A 21387-nucleotide genomic window follows, 5' to 3' on the forward strand; every position below is an offset into this window, starting at 1 on the left:
CAGAGTGCTGGAATGAGCCGTTGCACACCAGCAGGCTTTTTCTTTGTTAATTATGCATTCATTTTTATGTTCTTAAGTGACACATTTCCATTCCAGTGTTTGCCATAGGTTTCTTAAGTTTAACGTGGGGAAATTAGGAGCTAAATTTCTAAATGCTTTAAAAATAATTGTAACACTCATTCAAAATTCTTTGTTAGGAGTAAAGCCATCATTAGGAATTTGGACTCCAGAAGCTGTTTGTCTCATGAAAAAACTTGTACAGAACAAAATAATCACAGTGAAAGTGGTGGACAAGTTGGAAAACAGTTCCCTGGTGGGGCTTATTGATAAATCCGAGATGCCTCATGTCAGTGTTAGCAAAGTTCTCATAGATGCAGGCTTTGCTGTGGGAGAACAGAGTATAGTGACAGATAAACCCAGTGACGTGAAAGAAACCAGTGGTAAGTCAAATGTTTACTGGATAATGCCTGTTCTGGAGTTCAGATGGTTCTATAAATAAATAGTTTCTTGTACTTATAAAAAGAATTTATGTTGAATGCCTTTCATTTTTTTGAATCAAGCATTCATCTAAATACTTGTAAGAATGTTTGAAAAATAAAATTTTATGGGGAGTTTTATAGGTTGCCAGCAGCTGATGATCAGAAATGTAAATTTGAAATTTACTTAGATAATAATTTATTGTAAGACTGACTTTAAGGTTAATATTCCTATAAAGGCACTTAAAAAGTCAGTGGAAATTCAGTTCTTCAAAAGCGGATTCCTCAGCCACCCCAACCTCGCTACATCCCTCCTCCACTATGTCCATTTAATGTTTAATTATTTTCACAGTTCCCTTGGGTGTGGAAGGAAAAGTAAATCCATTGGAGTGGACATGGGTTGAACTTGCTGTTGACCAAATAGTAGATGTTGTGGTCTGTGTGATATATAGTCCTGGAGAATTTTATTGCCATGCGCTTAAAGAGGACGGTAAGTTGATTCTTGTTATTTGTTTCTTTTTACAAATACATTGGCATAGATAATAACTTCACATGAGTTTGTTACTAAGTGATAAAAGTACCTCTTTCCAAGAAGAGCCAAGTGGGTATTTGTATTTCGAAGAAAGATTTGGTTTTACTTAGTTAGCTTTTCTCTTTTAAGCCATTATTTCTGTTTTCAACAATGCCTCTTTATATTTAAACCAGTTTACATTTCATAGAGCATCTCCTAAATTCATTTACAGAAATTAATTCGGCCTGGTATAGTGGCTCACTCCTATAATCCCAACACTTTGGGAGGCTGAGGCAAGAGGATGACGAGGCCAAGAACTCAAGGGTGCAGTGGGGCTTGATCATACCAGTGCACTCCAGCCTGGGCAGCAGAGCTAGACCGTGTCTCTGGAAAACAAACAAACAAAAAACAAATTTAACTTGTGTTGAAGTATTAGTGTAACATATAGATACATGTGTATATAGGAGTACAACATAATGAATTATCACAAACTCCACACACTTGTATAACCAGCCTCTAAGTCAAGCAATAGAACATTACCAGTATCCCAGAAGTTTCCCTCCTATCCCCTCCCATCATTACCTCTTCTTTTTTATTGAGATGGAGTCTCGCTCTGTTGCCCAGGCCTGAGTGCAGTGGTGCAGTCTCGGCTCACTGCAACCTCCGCCTCCCAGGATCAAGCGATTCTCCTGCCTCAGCCTCCCAAGTAGCTGGGACTATAGGTGCGTGCCACCACGCCCAGCTAATTTTTTTTTTTTTTGTATTTTTAATAAAGATGGGGTTTCACCGTGTTAGCCAGGATGGTCTCGATCTCCTGACCTTGTGAATCCACCTGCCTTGGCCTCCCAAAGTGCTGGGATTACAGGCGTGAGCCACTGCGCCCAAGCCGCCACCTCTCTCTTTCAAAAGTAAACATCCTGCTTTCTAATAGCATAGATAAGTTCTTCCTGGTTTTGAACTTTCTAGAAATGGAATTACACACTATGCGAGCCTCTGAGCCTTGCTGCTGCCCCTCCACTGTGAGATTGTTACATGTATCTGTACCTTGTTTTTCCTTGCTACATAGTGTTCCATTGTATGTTACATGTATCTGTATCTTATTTTTCCTTGCTGCATAGTGTTCTATGAATTGTATTGCAGTTTCTTTCTACCATTGGACACTTGACCTGTTTTGCTTGGGCTGTAAATTAGTGTTGCTGTGAACATTACAGCATATCTGGTGCACATGTACAGGCATTTTCATAGAGTCCATACCTAGGAATGAAATTATTAGTCATAAAGGGTATGTAAATTTGCAGCTTCCCCATCTACAAAGGCCAGTTTCTGAAGTGATTAAGAAACATCTAGTTGCTCCACATCTTCACAAATATTGTGTGTTTTCTTTTTCATTTGAGCCGTTCTGATGAACATCATTGATCTTAACTTTTCCAAATATTGGTTTTTTCTTTGTCAAATAAGGACATTAAACTAGATAACTAAGGCCCTATCTGACCCCATAGTTGTGAGATTTGTCATTTCTTCATTCAGAATCATCTGGTTGGTAGGCCACCATTCCATATAGGATAAAATTTACAATTTTGAAGTTCCTTTTTATTTTTAAAGGTGATTATACAAACATAATATAAAAATTCTAAAGATGCAGAAGGAAACATGAAAACATGTTTCAAAAGTTACCAAAGTGTATATAGTGGAAAGTAAGTTTCCTGGTTCCTCTTCTCAATTTTCCAAATATTTTTTCAGAGATACTCTATACATATGCTTGTATGAGTATATATAATCCTTTTCTAGATCTATAAATATATAAAATGGTAAGTAATTTTTGCGTTTTTTCTTCCACTACATTTTGGATATCAGTTCACATACTGTTTTCTCCAGTCCCTTTTTAAATAACAGTTTTTATTTTGGAATAATTTTAGGTATACAGAAAGTCACAAAGATGGTACATAGAGTTCCTGTATAGGCCTCACCCAGCTTCTCCTGTAGTTAGCATGTGATCATGGCACATTTGTTGCAACAAAGAGACCAACAGTGGTATATTACTATTAACTGAACCCCAAACTTTATTTGGTTTTTGCTAGATTTTCCACTGGTGTCCTTTTTCTGTTCAGGAGCCACTCTGTGATACCACAATGCTGTTTAGTCTCTCTTCTTTTTCATGGCTACATGGTATTCCACTGTGTGGGTTTATCCTAATTTAATTAACCTAAGTTAACATCTAGTTGCTCCACATCCTCACAAACATTGTGTGTTTTCTTTTTTGTTTGAGCCATTCTGGTGAGCATCATTGATCTTAACTTTTCTAAATCTTTGTTTTTCTTTGTTAAATAAGGACATTAAACTAGATAACTAAGGTCCTATCTGACCCCATAGTGGTGAGATTTAACCTAAGTGTGGATAAATACACACTACTAAGTGTGTATTTACTAAGTTTGGATAAATACACACTACTAAGTGTGGATAAATACAGGATTAGTGGTTTCCAAGCTTTTATTACTAAAACAAATCCTTGTACTGTGATTTTTACTTTAGGGGTAGATCCCTGGGACAAGTTGCTAAAATTGTAATGAGAGTATTAGGTCAAAGGAATATGTGTGTTTGTGCTTTTGAGAGCTAGTGTTCTTCAGAGGCCAGCCAAACAATCCCCCAGCAACAGAGTGTATCATTGTCTATTGTGTGTCCTTAAACTTTATTTAGGCTAATCTGAAAGGGGAAACTTCTGAAACATTAGAATTTATTTTCCATTTTAGTAAATGAGCCTTTGTCACATTCTTAAAAGGCATTTGCTTTTCTTTTACTACTACTAAGTGGTTTAGATCCCTTCTGCATTCAGAAGCTCTCCATGGTCTGCATTTTGCAGGGACAGCTCCAACGTCTGTCTCCAGTGGCCACTTCTCCACTTCTGCGCTTCGCTAGCCTGCTGCCCACTTTTGGTTGCCTGATTTCATAATTCTGTCCTTTGTCTGAGAGCCATGTCTTCCTTCTGGAAATACCTTCTCCTTCAAATGTGATGTACTTTGAATTTCTTTATGAAACCTCCAGCACGTAGAGCTCATGAGCTCTGACTTCTTATACGTTACCTGTGCCATCCATTTACTGATTATAGTCACTTTCAGGACAGCTTTTATGTAGCTTCTGTATGGGCTTGTATGCTGTTTTCTTCTCTCCCTGCAAAGTTCATGCTTTAGTGTACTGATAATCATGCTCTAATTGTTTCTTTTTGCCCAGTAAATCGTTGGTGTTGGGTTTATTGAAAGTATTAACTAAATAACAACTTATTTGCCCAGTTGTTTTTTAATAAGGAAAAGCATTGGGTAGACTTAATAGTAGTTTAGGAAGGTACCTGTCTTTATCATAAAAATCACATTTTCTGACTTTAAAGGAAAATTTATGTTATTTTTAAATATGTTCTTAATTTTTTAATCCTATGTGTATTTTATTTTCAGCTTTAAAGAAACTCAATGATTTGAACAAGTCATTAGCAGAACATTGCCAGCAGAAGTTACCTAATGGTTTCAAGGCAGAGATAGGACAACCTTGTTGTGCTTTTTTTGCAGGTAAGTTGCAATTGATGTAATCTTGACTTTCAGAACCTTATATTTCTTAACATTCAACCCTTATTTTTAGTGCACATTTTCTTAATGCTTAAGCAAACATTTTTCCCAGCCAAGACTAAATGAATGCTTGTGATGTCATGTGCTTTTCCTTGTCTTTGTAACAAGGAGCCTCCAAGTGATGCTTTCTTGCCTAAACTTTATTAAACATTATTTTAATGCTTTTCTTTCCAGAATTTCTGGTAATATTAAAATAAGTTAGCTCGTGGAAGAGCTGTTCACGGCAGGTTCATTGTTTCTTCTGGTTACTATAAGTATTTACAGTATTTTGAAAATGTATTTGAGACATCTTCGTTATAATATTTTTTTTTTTTTACCATTTACTACTTACATTATTTTACCACATACAAGTAAAATAATCTGAGCCATTAGTGCTGCGAGTATTATACATCTCTAAAACTGACAAGTATATTCAAGTCTTATCTTCACCTTCACATTCTGTTTATTGGATAGGTTATGAATGAAATCTTTAATTCATATCAAATGTAAAAGTATGGCACTATACATTGTGGAGATAGTCTAAAAATAGATTTTGAGAATTCTTTCATTCTGGAGATTTTTGAATTTTGAAAAATGAAAGGCATGATTTGGGAAAGTAAGCAAATTTATTACCTACTTTTAGACAAAGGGTGGCTTTTTTCAAGATAAGCATTTCAAGTGTCGATAGAAAGGAAATGTTCCATGTCACAAACTGTGTGTTAAACCTAGGTGATGGTAATTGGTATCGTGCTTTAGTCAAGGAAATCTTACCAAATGGACATGTTAAAGTACATTTTGTGGATTATGGAAACATCGAAGAAGTTACTGCAGATGAACTCCGAATGATATCATCAACATTTTTAAACCTTCCCTTTCAGGGAATACGGTGCCGGTTAGCAGGTACGGTATACAATAAGAAACTTTCTCAACTTTCTAATACTTGGGTCATATAATCCAAGTGTTAATATCTACAATGTTAACATTTTGTGTGAGTTAGAAGATCCTGCTTCATATTATAAAACTTAGAAATTTACTTACAATATTAACCAAAACGTCCAGTGTTGTCAGAGTAGGGAAACGGCTGCTTTACTGACCACGGGAGTAAAAACTGTACGATCCTCTGGAAGGCATTGGCAGGATTCCTTAAGAACCTCCGGCGTTCATACCTTCTGACTTAGTAATTTTGCTCCTAGTAACTTATCCCAGAGAAATCCGGGAATTGCACAGAGTAGGTTACAAAAATAGTTATTACACTGCTGTTAATAATGGCAAAATAACATAAATAGTCAATAATAGTGGATTGGGTAAATGATCCATAAAATGGATAATGATAGTACTTCTTTCGTAGGGTTGTTGGGAGGATTAAATGAAGGTTTAGGACAGGGGCCGGCACTGAGAGTTCTGCATGTTTAGCGTCTATTGCACAGTCATTAAGATGATGTTAAATATATGTTATTGATATGAAGAATTGTTCATGATTTAAGTGAAGAAAACAGGTTATAAAAGTGTGTTGTGATGAAGACAATAGATGTCGGAGCCAACTGCTGCTTGCTGTCTGAGACGTTTAGGCAAATTATTTAAACTTTCTGTGCTTCTGTTTCCTCATCTGGAAATTATTCCTACCTTCCTCAAAGAGTTGTTAAGAGAAAAATATAAAGCACTTAACAGTGCTTGGCATTATACCTATAGTAGCGGTTATTATAAAAATTTTATAATAGAATATATAAGAGAATGTGTGTATATGTGCATGTGTGTATTTTGGACATCTGCACATAAAAATTGTGGATGGTTGAATTCCAAAATGTGAACAGTGGTAAAGTCAGGCAGCATAGATGGATTTATTTCTTCTGCTAATCTGTTTCTATTTATTTTATAATATGTTTCAAATTATTTTTTTTAATTATTATTTTTTTGTGTGTGTGAGATGGGGTTTCACTCTTGTTGCCCAGGCTGGAGTGCAATGGCGCAATCTTGGCTCACTGCAACCTCTGCCTCCCAGGTTCAAGCGATTCTCCTACCTCAACGGCCTCCTGAGTAGCTGGGATTACAGGCATGTGCCACCATGGCCAACTAATTTTTTATATTTTTAGTAGAGACGGGGTTTCTCCATGTTGGTCAGGCTGGTCTTGAAATCCTGACCTCAGGTGATCCGCCTGCCTCCACCTCCCAAAGTGCTGGGATTACAGGCATGAGCCACTCTGCCCGGCCCAGATTATTGTTCTTAATTACCATATTTTATTCCAATGCTTCTTAAATTATGGCCCCCAAACCAGCAATATCAACATGGGAACTTATTAATAACTGCAGATTCTCAGCCCCCACCCCAGACCCAGACCTACCAAAATTAGAAACTCTGGGTAGGGCCCCACAGTCTCTGTTTTAACAAGTCCTCTAGGTGATTGAGATACATGTTCAAGTTTGAAAATCGCTGCTAAGAAAACAAGGGTGTAAGCCAAAATTATCCAAGAAAAATAATTTTTGCTTACATAATGAAAAACATTTTGAAGTTATTAGAAAACTATCCACAAAGGTGGCAGTATAGCAGCTGACATCTTCTACCAGCATAATGGTTAACTCATGATTTTATACATAACAGAACATGATGGTGAATTCTAAAACAGTACTCCTTTTTCTATTGGAAAAGGCCCAGTAAAGATATGTTAGCAGAGAACGTAAGGAAAGATCCTGAGCCCCCTAAAACCCTGTAGTGTATTAGCAAATTTATTATCTCTAAGTCAGGCATGCAGGATGTAGGTGTATAATTGAATATTGGAGATACTCAGGATTGCTGACCTGAAAGTAAACTTGGCAAAGACCTGGTCCTGGGTACTACTAAAGCAAAAATGAAACTTGTTCATAGGATTCCTTTTACTGCTGTCCTTATTTTCCAGATATACAGTCTAGAAACAAACATTGGTCTGAAGAAGCCATAACAAGATTCCAGATGTGTGTTGCTGGGATAAAATTGCAAGCCAGAGTGGTTGAAGTCACTGAAAATGGGATAGGAGTTGAACTCACCGATCTCTCCACTCGTTATCCCAGAATCATTAGTGATGTTCTGATAGATGAACATGTGGTTTTGAAATCTGCTCCACCACATAAAGACTTACCAAATGACAGACTTGTTACTAAACATGAGCTTCAAGTTCATGTACAGGGACTTCAAGGTAACATTTTAAAACCATTTATTTGTTTAAATTTGTTATTCTTTGCTCTCAGAGACTATGAAAATTTTTCCATCATAAATGACAATTTTCCTGTGGAGATACGCTTCACAGACATAGATTAGTAGGTTAATATTAATTGTATTATTATTAAATTATTGAACAAACATTCATTTCAATGTAATTATCAGATAAACATATATTATACAGAGATATCTCACTTCGAAGCTTGAGTAAATTGTAAGAATTTTATTAAATATTTGACAGAGATGGAAATATACAGAAATATACTACAGGAGTGTAATAGTTGAAGAATTTCATTGTAGACTGAACTTTTTTGTACTGCCCACAAAATCCCTCAAATGGAACAGATTGTTTTGCGAAAAAATACAGATTTTTATTTTGGGGATTTGGAAATGTTGATAATCAATTGATGAACAAATGATTGAATTAAATATGTTACTGAGGAAAACAACGGTAAATTTTTTTTATTCCGTGTGTGACCTGTGTTTTGTATGTTTCCAGCTACCTCTTCAGCTGAGCAATGGAAGACGATTGAATTGCCAGTGAATAAAACTATACAAGCAAATGTATTAGAAATCATAAGCCCAAACTTGTTTTATGCTCTACCAAAAGGGATGCCAGGTAAGAAACCAAAATTTGAGACATATTTATGCTCATCTTTTAAACTGTAAAACGAAAGTGCTGGTCTTGAATTCCTTTGGGAATGAAGGGGAGAAGAGGCTCACTGTTTTAAGGAAGAACTGATCATAACACTTAAGGCAAATTTAGTTATGAAACACTAGTGGGAACATGAAGGGAAGCCCTACTACAGTCAGCACCTACCTGCCCAGTAGCCTGGTCTACAGCTTTTTATAACAAAAGTGTCCTTAATTACTGTATAATTTCTTGTTTAAAAAACACATTATCTATATTGAATCATATTTACTGCTTTAGATATATCAAAAGACTTTGTAATCCATTCATAATCATAGCTTTACTATACCTTAGAGACGTAGAGAAATGTTTCACGCTAGAACGAATCTTGAAGAAAAGTAGCATATAAAAATTTATTTTTAATTTTCCTTTCGTTGTTTCATGGAAGTTGCAGTTAAGGAATCTCTTAAATGTATATGACTTTATCCTTGTAGTATCTGAAGATGAGTTAGTGCAAGCTGAGTGCTGTCTTTTTAGAATAATTTGCAGGCACCTTTAAAGCTGAGAAAATGAAACTTTTGTTTCAAATTTTCAAAGTTAGAACTGTGGTAATGCCAATAACTGCTCTTAAATTTCTCTCTCATACTACAAAAGGATCTTTATTCTGTGTACTAAAAAGCAGGATCTTAGGGTTATTTGATCCTGACAACATGTTGTATGATGAATTGGAAATGCTATTGAGGATAATTTTATTAAGTATAACACTCACTGAAAAGTACACTAAACAATTGTAAAAATACAGCTTAATAAGTTTTCACAGAGTGAACAAACCAGTATAACCACCTTGATCGAGCAGTTAATCCACCGGAGGCTTCCTCCCTGCCCCCTCCCAGTATTGATTGCATCCCTTCTGCAAATGGCAACCAATAGTGGGTATATTTATTTTCAAGTATAATGTATATTTTATATACATGTATATATTTTAAATATGTATATTTTAATACACAAAGGGTTTTTGGATTGATTAGACTTGCCATTCTTTTGTATACTGTTAATAGTAGCTTGGAAATTTTCTTCACAAAAGATTGCTTTTATATATTTTAGAAAATCAGGAAAAGCTGTGCATGTTGACAGCTGAATTATTAGAATACTGCAATGCTCCGAAAAGTCGACCACCCTATAGACCAAGAATTGGAGATGCATGCTGTGCCAAATACACAAGTAAGGTTCTTTTAGGGAAGATATTTGAGGAAAAGTATTTAGTCTGTTTTGTTCTACATGATACTATGTAGATTTTGGTATTTTAGCTACGTATTTCATTTGGTTTAGGGAGAGAAATTAAGGAAGGCAGTGTTGTGGATTTAATTCATATGTTGGTCATTCAGCTTTTCGATTCTATATAGATTATTTTTAGGCAAGGATATAGGTAGATTTCTACAAATCTGTCAGTACTTACAGATAACCAGCTTGAGATAACCACACTATTCTAGTGGATCAGTCGCATTACATTTATTTATTGAGGGGTTGCAAAGAATTCATAGGGTTCCATATGTGAATGTACTAAAAGAAGGATGAAATGCCTCAGGGAGTCAGGCTCATTGATGAGGGTATACTTTGATCATTCTCCGTTTTAATATCTCATTTCAACAAATTTCCTATGCTAATAACACTTGGATTTGCTTCTGGATCAAGGTTAAGTGGGAGTGGAGCCAGGTTACAGTGCTGCTTCATGGTCCACAGTCAGGTCCAATTGGCAGGCCTGTTACTGGGGGCATGGATAAGCATGGCTCCTGCCAGTCCCTGGGCAGAGGTGGCTAGTGGCAGGATGGCAGCCACGTGGGGCTAGAGCTGAGTTCACCTGGGGACAGGGCTGCTTTCAGTCAGTAGCTGGGAACAAGGTCTTGAAAGTCTGCCACTGGGGCACGGGCCTGCCTTCTCAAAGAGCCTTCCTCAATCTTGGGCTCCAGTGGCGTTTCAAAACCCCCCATCTGGATCCCAAACCTCTCACAAAGGCATTTTTGTGGTTAGATGGGCACCAAATTGTTTTTGTTGGGGAGCACAAGTTGGGAACCTTCAAACTTCATGGTCTTGCAGATATTGCACACTAGTTTTGTTTTTCTTTTGTATGAGAACTGGATCTACACTTGCCCTTTCTTCCCAGGATAAATCACAATTTTTGGTTCTATAAGTATTCTGCCTTACTTCATTAGGACTGCATAAGCACTGTTCACAGCTGAGCTGTGTAGTGTATTACAATTACCTTCTCTTTTGCCACTTTTGTTGTTGTTAGTGTTCTATAGACGGTCACTAATTATTTCCAGTGCTTTGCATTAGTGCAAATTCCCTCAAAGAACACAACATGTACTTTCTCAACTATTACCGTATTGGAGGCATCTTCAGCCTTCAGTCTGCTCCTGTACAGGCTGCTTGTCCCCCAGACCTGAGCTGATATCCTGGATCTTTCCTCACCATGCTGAGATCGTTTCAGCCCTGACCCTGTTGTTTCCTGGACAGCGTTTCTGCCCCCCACACTGTGTTAGCTAGATTTCTTCTTCCTTCGTCCCACCTTGTTTTTTGGATCCCCGACTTCCCTTTTGATTTACTCCAGTATTTGGGTGGATCCTGTCCTCCAGAAGCTGAGAAAAGGTGCATGTAAGACAAATTTTCTGTTATCTCCCATGTTTGAAAAAGTCTTTCGCCTAATAGTTAATTGATAGGTTGCCTGGATATAGAATTCTAGATTGGAAATGGTTTTTCACTTAAAATTTTGAGGCACTGCTTTTATTGTGTTTTAGCTATTGGTGTTTCTGGTCAAAAGATTAATGTTATTCCAGATTCCACAAACTTTGTATGTTTTTTCCGCCTTTCTGGAACTGTTAGTATTCTCCTCACCTGTTTTGAAATTTATGATGTTATCTTAGTATGGTGTTTCTTTTTCTACCATTTTGCTGGGCACTCAGTGGGTGGACCCCTTAAGTCTAGAAATTCATGAGCTTCAGTTTGAGAAACTTTCCTGAATTAATGCTTTTAGTTGCTTTTGTTTTCTGTTCTGTTAGGAGCTTCAAGTCTTCTAATGCTGAATTTGAACTCTTCTGCTAAATGTCCTCTTCTCTCTTTCATCTTTTTTGTTCTTAAAGAGATTTCCTCGATTTCACCTTCCAACTTTTTAAATTTAGGTTTTCATTTCTATCACATTTTTAATTTCAATAGCTTTTTTTCTTTGTTTTGTTTTTCATGTATATGTGTTTTAATACTACCCTGTTTTTTCAAGAGTGGAATGTCATTTCTCCAAGGATATTACTGTCAGTCTTCTAATGTTCATTGTCATCTTCCTCCTTGGTTTCCTGCCTTGGTTTCCCTAAGGTCCTGTTTTGTTTTGGTCTCCTCTGTGATGTTAGAGGCTTTCCGCAAATCTCTGGTGATCCTATGCTGTTCCTGTATTTAAGATGGGGCACTGAGAAGTTACTGGGAAGTTGCTTTGAGAGTGGGCAGGGGCTTTTCCACTGGTGGCCTTCACTGTGGGTGATCTGGCTCTGCCATCTCACTGCAGACTCCCAGTGTCGCCATCCTGATGGGCTGTCACATGGACTGGTGGCCTCCTGCCTGGAGTGCACAGCTTGCCTGCCAGTGTTAAACTCTCCCTGGTCTACTCTGTCTCACGTTCTCCAGTCCATGGCCTCTGTGGTTCATTCTCTCAGGAGAGGAAACCTCCAGTCTTCTGCCCTCAAGTAGCAACATTATTAAAACATGGGAACATAAAGCTCACCATTCTCTTTAGCAGCTTTAAAAATAGGTGTTATATGCAAATGAGTGTATGAACCAAAGCCTGTTCAGATGTCTTTGCAAGTAACTGTGCTTCCTTGGCCAATCTTCATTTCCAGCTCCATCTTAACTCCTACTTTTGAATGAGCAGCACCAATCGTTGAGACTTAGGGGTTGGGGATTTGTGATGCAAGCTGGGATGCTTCTTGGCTTCCCCACTGCCAACTTTGGTTGAGCTACCATGGCTCTACTAAATCATTTTCATTCAGGCATCTGCTTTCCAGCTTCCAATATTCTGTTGTCTTTTCTCTTGTTCTCTATTCTACGCATTTAAAAAAAAAAAAAAAATCTGGCCGGGCGCGGTGGCTCACGCCTGTAATCCCAGCACTTTTGGAGGCTGAGGCAGTAGGATAGCTTGAATTCAGGAGTTCAAGACCAGCCTTGGCAGCATGGCAAGACTATCTCTACCAAGAATAAAAAATTAGCTGGGCATGGTGGTGTATACCTGTATTCCCAGCTACTCGAGAAGCTGAGGTGAGAGGATCACTTGAGTCTGGGAGGTGGAGGTTGCAGTGAGTCAAGATTGTGCCACTGCACTCCAGCCTGGGCTGCAGAGCCAGACCCTGTCTCAAAAAAAAAAAAAAAATTCTGTTACATTTTTCATACGAATGTAAAGATAAATGCTTGTATTTAATTTGAACTGTAACCAGAAATTTTGGCATGGATTTTTAAGTGATGTAAATATAACTATGAATAACCATCTTAAAGTAAGAGGAATCACTGACTGTAAGTTCTTACCTGAGATTTCATTCTGTTTTCAGGTGATGATTTTTGGTATCGTGCAGTTGTTCTGGGGACATCAGACACTGATGTGGAAGTGCTCTATGCAGACTATGGAAACATTGAAACCCTGCCTCTTTGCAGAGTGCAACCAATCACCTCTAGCCACCTGGCGCTTCCTTTCCAAATTATTAGATGTTCACTTGAAGGTAGACAGCTGTCACTTTCCAATTTAGGTTTCTGGGTATTTTTTTTTCCTCTTAATGTTTCATAGCTCTTAGTCTGAATCAAATGGATATTTCCAGTAACTGCCTTAATGTTTTTAAATATTAAGGGTTTTCAAATAAGTTTCATATTCTTTATTCTTTATCGAATTCTTACAAAAACTGTACTCAGTCAGTCTTTGTTTTATAGATTAGTTTCAGAGGGCCAGGATTCAGAGATTTGGTTTTGCCCCTGGTGGCTAAGCTAGTAAGTGGCAGGGCCAGGATGTGAAACAGGGTGTCCGGTGTCTGTGAACCAGGGTGTCTGACCTCTCATTTGGGGTCTTTCTGCTTCATCACATCTCTCTTTAGGGACTAAAGGCATTCACATGACACCATTTTTGGCTACCTTATGAATGATAAATCTGCATATATTCAACTCCTTAGTTGGAATTTGAATAAAGTGAACAAAAATACTTAAAGTAGCTTTTTACTGTCGCTCCTGATGTCCTTATGCAGAGGACTTGCAGATAATACCATACTGATTGCTTCATGGTCCTCTTAGGTTTTGACTCAGAGTTGGAAAATTATCTTTGTTTCTTCTGTTGGAATATATGAAGGACAGATGTGTCCGTTTTGTGCCCTCTAGTCCAAGATTAGTGCTTGATGCCTTGTTAGGTGATCAATCAATATGTATTGAATAAATTTGTCTTTTGTAATGCAATAGCAGTAGTACATCAAAACACACCTAAATCCAGCTGAAGTCCAGTAAGCCTTTTGCTTATTATTCTTAGATAATTTATCTAAATTCTATCTTTTTAAAAGGGACTAAAAGACTGTAATATCCATTTTTTCCAGGATTAATGGAATTGAATGGAAGCTCTTCTCAATTAATAATAATGCTATTAAAAAATTTCATGTTGAATCAGAATGTAATGCTTTCTGTGAAAGGAATTACAAAGAATGTCCATACAGTGTCAGTTGAGAAATGTTCTGAGAATGGGACTGTCGATGTAGCTGATAAGCTGGTGACATTTGGTCTGGCAAAAAACATCACACCTCAGAGGCAGAGTGCTTTAAATACAGGTATTCTTTTCAAGTGTTATTAATAACAGATGTTAAGTGTGAGGAATAACAGATAATCAATTTAGTTGACTTGACCTTTCCTCACTCCCCGTGCCATACTCTCTTCTCCTCCTCCACAAATCCGGTGGCAGGGTTCTGATTCCTGTGGCTGCCTGGGAGGGCCGCCTTGAAGGAGGCAGTCCTCTGAGTCCAGACAGTCCTTAGATCAGACTTGTCAGCACTGCTGTGGGAATTGACACCAAGAGCTTTGAAAATGCCAGGCATTCTGCGTGCTCCTTATTTCCAATTTACTTTCTATCCTGATCAAAATGAGAAGTCATATTTTTGAGATTCCATCTTCCTGGTACTTCATAAGATGTATATTTGACAGACCTGGCCTCAATCAAAAAGAGAGATGATTGATAGCCAAAACCTTGGAGACATGGGTTGTTAACGTGGTCAAATCCAGACCACGGTAGTAGATAATCTCCAAGCCCAAATGGATCCATCCAGGTCTTTGTAGTCAGAACCCATGCGCAAGGGGGAGAGCTGTCTGTGTATGTTTACACTCCCAAGTTTTTCTTCTTTACATTATATGTTATCTAATGGCTTATTTTTCTTGTGCTTTTAGAAAAGATGTATAGGATGAATTGCTGCTGCACAGAGTTACAGAAACAAGTAGGTAAAATTTCCTTTAAGTGAAATTATACTCCTAACGTTTTTAGAAATTAAATCATATGGTTTCTTTTTCACCCACAGGTTGAAAAACATGAACATATTCTTCTCTTCCTCTTAAACAATTCAACCAATCAAAATAAATTTATTGAAATGAAAAAACTGTTAAAAAGTTAAGTAAGTTAAATTTTATGTTTTTGCCTCTTCTGTGATCACCAATAGGACATCTTCAGGCATATTGTCAGGATAGAGCTAACGGAGTGAAACCTATTGTAAGTCTGTATTTTTGTGATTTAATGACCCGAGGTTTGGTCATAATGTTTCTGCTGTTTTTGTAGGTTTATCTGATCGTTTTCCTTTGCCACTGCTAACGGAACTGAACCCCCAGGGGTATTCCAGTTGTAATAGCCTTTCCTTACTGTTATTTGGTTTTGTGAATGCCTATGTTATTGATATGTGGAGGGACTTGCAAAACTTGTGACATAAAGCTTAGCCTCAGATTTTTTGTCTCGATCTGAAATTAACTCAGATCTCACTTATGCACATTGCCGTAAATATGTTTAGCACTTTTTGCGAGGGGTATCTAAAGGGCCAAGAACGGAAAGTGGGCTGCACTGAGGGTATTTTTCATTTAAAAACAAAACATACTCCCTACTTTTGGCTGTGGTGATTCTGGTGTCTAAAGAACATACTGGTGAGTTTTAAACCAGTGTTCTTCCCCACCCCACCCCCATTTTTTAAATGTCTGGGATCCTTTGTTGTAAGATGGCTCTCAGAAATAAATTTTTGATTAAAAGCCAATTAGAACTTCTGATCAGGGCTGGAGGTGGTGGGCTCACACCTGTAATTCTAGCACTTTGGGAGGCTGAGGCGGGCAGATCATCTGAGCCCAGGAGTTCGAAGTCAGCCTGGCCAAGATGGTGAAACACTGCCTCTACTTAAAATACAAAATTAGCTGGGCACGGTGGTGCATACCTGTTATCCCAGCTACTTGGGAGGCTGAGACAGAAGAATTGCTTGAATCCAGGAGGCGGAGGTTGCAGTGAGCCAAGACTGTGCTATTTTACTCCAGCCTGGGCGACAGAGTGAGACTTTGTCTCATAAAAACAACAACAACAACAAAAAACAACTTCTAATCTCAGAATAAAGTTGTCTCTCCTCACCACTTTGAGTTGTTATAGTTCCAGCCAAAAGCAAAGGAACTTTGATTTACTTAATATGTGCACTTTTATTGGTTAACAAGTTTATATTAGACTGTTTGGAAATAGTTCAAGAGCTGGCCGTATTACTCTTCATGAATCGTTTATGGGTGTAGTAACTCTCAAGTAGGAACCAACTGCCAACTGTGTTAAAACATATCTTTCATGTGGTAATAGACTGTTTCTTTGTTTTTTAAGAAAGGTCAACTGAATTATAAGCTAAATGTAATTAATGCAAGATCAACTATCTTGATTCTCATATTTCCTTTTACAAATTTTGGGTTATTACAACTTTCAGTCCTTTCTAATATATTGTCTTAATACTGACTGTTTTGTGTGTTTGAGCTTAAAATCTTTTTTTTTGGAGATGGAGTCTTGCTCTGTCACCCAGGCTGGAGTGCAATGGCGTGATCTCGGCTCACTGCAACCTCTGCCTCCCAGGTTCACCCAATTCTCCCACGTCAGCCTCCCGAGTAGCTGGGACTATAGGCGCACACTGCCATGCCCGGCTAATCTTAAACTTAATGGTGATTTTAATTTCATAGATCAAGGAACATGCAATGACATGGATTTCTGGAATTTAGTCCTAGTACCAAGTCACCATATATATATATATATATATATAAATTTTTCTTTTTTTTTTTTTGAGACAGAGTCTTGATCTGTTGCCCAGGCTGGAGTGCAGTGGTGCTATCTTGGCTCACTGCAACCTCCGTCTCCCGGGTTCATGCCATTCTCCTGCCTCAGCCTCCCAAGTAGCTGGGACTACAGGTGCCCGCCACCACACCCAGCTAATTTTTTTGTATTTTTAGTAGAGACATGGTTTCACCGTGTTAGCCAGGATGGTCTCGATCTCCTGACCTTGTGATCTGCCCTCCTCGGCCTCCCAAAGTGCTGGGATTACAGGCGTGAGCCACCACGCCCAGCCACCAAGTCATTACATTTTTAACCAAGTTGGTTGGCCTGTATGTTCTTCTTATCTGTGTAATAGGCCTTTTTCCTAAGGATATTGAGAGTGCTTACACATAAAACTTAAAGTGAAATTTCATTGTTTCTTGATAGATTTAAGACAGGGCTTAGTAGCTTTCTAAAGAAAACTTGATTTAAAGCATAGTAGTTGAACTGGATTTTCCCTTACTGTGGGAATAAATAGATATTTTATTTACATTTGATTACAGTGTAATACCTTGTGTTTGGGTAGTGCATATTTACAAAGCATTTTTACATCTACTCACATACTTCTTCACAATACCCTTGAAAAGAAAGTAGGACCCATTTTACAGTTAAGGAAGCTGAGGCTCAGAGAGGGTTACATGACTGTCCAAAATCACACATAGGCTGAAACACTAGGTCTTACGACTCAAAACAGTTGTCTCAACTTCCCTTAGCTGCTACATGTACAGTATCCTTTTAGATCAGATCAGTTACAAAGGGCAAGAAACTAGAGGGTTACATTATTAGGAAAAAATGATGTACATGGTTGCTTAAGCATTACTTCATTGTGGTGAAAATAGAGCTGAATATTTACTCTTTTAAATTATTCTTTGAGATAGAATGGGTGTAAAAATGTATTTTGGCTGGGCATGGTGGCTCGGGCCTGTAATCCCAGCACTTCGGGAGGCTGAGGTGGGCAGATCACATGAGGCCCAGGAGTTTGAGACCATCCTGGCAAACATGGTGAAACTTTGTCTCTACCAAAAAAAATATAGAATTAGCCAGGCAAGGTGGTGTGCACCTGTAGTCCTAGCTACTGGGGAGGCTGAGGCAGGGGAATTGCTTGAACCCAGGAGTCGAAGGTTGCAGTGAGCTGAGATGGCACCACTGCACTCCAGCTTGGGCAACAGAGTGAGACCCTGTCTCAAAAAAATAAAAGACAAACACATGTATTTCATCATCTCTGGAGAAATTTAATTGTTAGCTATTTAATTGTAAAATTGCTAAAACAAGTGCTGTGGTGATATGAACATAAAACCCTCTGTAATCTGTTGCTCAAGTGATGTTTCAACACACAAGTTAATGTCAGATATCTTTTATATATAAGGAGAGTGCAAATAACTATACATTATATTTGTGAAGGGGAGTGTAAACAGCTATACTTAGCATATATTATGCTATGTTATGGTGGTCATTAATTTTCTTAACTGACAGGTCTGACTTAAATGCGTAATTTCAGTTAAAAGTGAATATTTTGTTTGCTTGTATTTGAAATTAAAAGCCATAGCAATTGAGTTTTTGTATAAGGCATAACGATAGTTGATTTTTTTCTTTTTCAAAAACAGCCTCTCTCAGAGGTAAACCCTTATGAGACAGGAAACAGCAAAGGCTAGCTTTAGGAGAGGAAGTACAGCACCTGGTGTTTTTATTTATGGGAACCTTTTCTTTGTCCACTTTCTCTGTAATGACCTTCTATCCCTCTGTTTTTGCCTGCCTGCCATTCTCCTGTTAGGTTGGTGGTTTTTATTTTCCTCTAAGTTCCTTCCACCAAATAAGTATTATGTAAAAAATTCATACCAAATCAGTGAGAATACTGGCAAGGAATACATAGGGGCTTTCTGCTATATATGTAACTTTTTACTACTTAAAGGTACTGAAGGAAGGCCAGGTGCAGTGGCTCACACTCAGCACTTTGGGAGGCTGAGGTGGGAGGATCCTTTGAGGCCAGGAGTTCAAGGTTACAGTGAGCTATGATAGTGCCACTGCACTCCAGCCTGGGTGACAGATTTTGTCTTTAAAAACAAAAAACAAAAAAAACAAAAAAACTAGTGGATATGAGTTTTATTTTCTGTCCATTTGAAATATTTTGTAATATTCCCTGTATTCTCTGTCATCTGCCTCTTCCACATAATGTCCTTTGCTTTCGTGTTTCTTTGTTACCTTCTTTTTCTGTTCACTCAGAGGTCATCAGTTTCTTTCTCTCCGTCCTTAATTGGATTATTTTTCTTTTGGCCTTTGGTCACAGAGTCTGACCTGTGGACCACTCTAACTGGAGAAGGAACTTTATGTTCCCTCTCCTGCTGGGTCCACAACCGTAGAAATCTGTAGCTAGATTTTTGTTGTAGATAGAATTTACTGTTTCTGAAACCCAAATACAGTTATCAGTTTAAGGTTTAAAAAAAAAAAAAAAAAAGAATATATTTTTCCTGAAGCGTATAAAATAATCTCAAATTCTCCTAAACCACACATATGCAGAATTATGGGCCAGCTGACTTTCCTGCCAACCCCAAAGTTTGAATTTTTTTCATGATTTAACTGTCAGACTATGAAACCTAAGATGTTTCTCACCAACTCATAGCAGATACTTAAAAGACCTTTTTTTTTTTTTTTTTTTTTTTTTTTTTTTTTTTTTTTTTTTTGCTTTTACTGGCAATGTATGTTGTCTAATCTGTTAAATGGGATATTTCCTCATGTAAAAAGTCGTTAAAACACTGATGTGCTTCTGTTAGATAAAAGTTCACGCTGCTTTGCCCAATAAAATTATTTCACTTCCCAACCAGCTTTCTCTTGTTTTCTTATTGCAGGCATTTTTGCCAATTTCCTTTTCTTTCTTGTACATACTGGGAGAATTAGAGGCTTAATGTGTTCATACTGTCTGGTTTATTGTAACCACAGAGGAAATACAAGAATATGGGATCACACAATTGCCATTTTATTAAGGAAAATTAGGGAAACAAGGAACACAGAAAAATCAGGAGTCATTGTTCGTCTTCAAATTGTAACATTTTATCCTATGGTACTGGACATTTGAATACGAACTGTTTTAATTAAATGGAATTTAATATTATTTGCTGATTCAGCTAATTTGCCTTGTTCTCCAAAAGAGACTAGTATCTATAGCACTAGCCTCACAAATAGAGATATGGGTTAAATGTCTCTTGGATTAATTAGACATACTGGATCATCAGGTCTTCCTTCTGAGTAGATTTAACATGTTTCTGATTTTAATTAATGTGCCAGCCGCATGTGTCATTCGTTCAATGAATATTTGAGCTCCAGCTATGAGTCTGACATTGAGGTATGTGCCAGATTTTTTATTAGGGCCAGCATAGCTCTATCATACCAGTTGATGTGTTCTTCACATCCCCTCAAAATATCTGGTTTGGTCATAAATACAGTACAGCTTCAGTCTTCAGATCCCCTCGGAATATCTGGTTTGGTCATAAGTACCATAGAGCTGAGACCATATATCTGAACAAATGATTTAGTCTTGGGTGGAGGCCTTGTAAATATTAAGATAAATCTTACCCAGTTTGCCAGGGAGATTTCTATCATAAGAACAATGAACTGGGGGTTGACAAGGGGAAAAGGAGCATATTTGATATGCTTCTTGTTTTGCTAAAATTCTTTTGCTGCAGCAGCTAGAAATGTAAAAGTCTCAAAATTGTGAATGAGGATTAATTACTATTCTGAAACTGATCTCTCTTGCTATGTAATAACAGCTCCGGAAACCAACACGTGAAGATCCTCACCAGCGGGACCCTAAGCTGCCAAATTCCCAGAGAGAAATTAAGTCATTGTGAGGCTCACTGCTGAAAGACTGTCAGCCATGAGCAATAGATCATTAGTGTTACTAATAGGCTCCTCACCAACACAGCTGCCTGGATTTGGCAAGTGGAGCTCTTCTGGGATCAGCCAAAGAGGACACTTGGGCTCCTCACCATGTAGGTGGTTTTGTGGCCCGACTTGCATCCGAACAGCTCTTAATACACGCAAAATTGTCAGAGTGTTTTTTGCTTTTTCCAGATAAAGGGAGTTGGAGGGTAACCTGTGGTTCTAAGCATGCAGTTAAGAAAGCATGGTAGAATGGTTTTGCTTGCCGGAATTAAGGTGGTGAAGTTCTGTTAGAAGTAAGGTTACTGCCCAGTCGCACAGGGTGAGAACTGCAGATGGCACACCCAGAGAACCAACCATTAACGTTCTGGTTTTGCCCTGATCTACGCGCTGCAGTCTGATTTTCCTAGGAAAGTTCTTGCATTTTGGCTATAGTTTCAGGTAACCTAAAACTGGCTTCATTTAAGGTGTTAGCTAGCTGCTGAGCCTTAGCCATTTTTTCCATGCTTGCTTGCTTCCCTTAACACCCCGAGGAGATGCCATTTTTAACACCTTGTGGTGTTAACCTTTTGATGAAGAGGCCCCTATCTCCTGTGATGAGAACCTTCCAGGAAGTGAGACAGACTCTGATGCTTATTATAAGGCAGGAGCCTACTCTGCCTCCAGAGTACACCCAGATGCCTCTCTCAATGTGTTCCATGAATACTTACGTTAAGGCAGACATGTGACGACTAAAATTCATGATACTGGGAATTTG

At 38.0% G+C, this 21387-nt stretch overlaps 1 protein-coding gene across 2 annotated transcripts in view; it reads left to right on the forward strand.

Moving 5' to 3' along the window:
* TDRD1 (tudor domain containing 1) overlaps positions 1-16666 on the forward strand; it is a 50777-nt gene extending 34111 nt beyond the window's left edge. For both annotated transcript variants that reach the window (XM_054503844.1, XM_054503845.1), the window contains exons 15-25: positions 198-440; positions 829-966; positions 4431-4541; positions 5307-5477; positions 7469-7744; positions 8267-8386; positions 9503-9619; positions 12982-13149; positions 14002-14229; positions 14840-14886; positions 14968-16666. In XM_054503844.1, the coding sequence (XP_054359819.1) occupies positions 198-440; positions 829-966; positions 4431-4541; positions 5307-5477; positions 7469-7744; positions 8267-8386; positions 9503-9619; positions 12982-13149; positions 14002-14229; positions 14840-14886; positions 14968-15060 (1712 nt within the window). In that variant the 3' untranslated portion in view covers positions 15061-16666. The remainder of the gene's footprint in view (positions 1-197; positions 441-828; positions 967-4430; positions 4542-5306; positions 5478-7468; positions 7745-8266; positions 8387-9502; positions 9620-12981; positions 13150-14001; positions 14230-14839; positions 14887-14967) is intronic.
* The last annotated feature ends 4721 nt before the right edge of the window (positions 16667-21387 follow it).

Source organism: Pongo pygmaeus, chromosome 8 (genome assembly GCF_028885625.2).
Source record: "Pongo pygmaeus isolate AG05252 chromosome 8, NHGRI_mPonPyg2-v2.0_pri, whole genome shotgun sequence".
Lineage (NCBI taxonomy): Eukaryota > Metazoa > Chordata > Mammalia > Primates > Hominidae > Pongo > Pongo pygmaeus.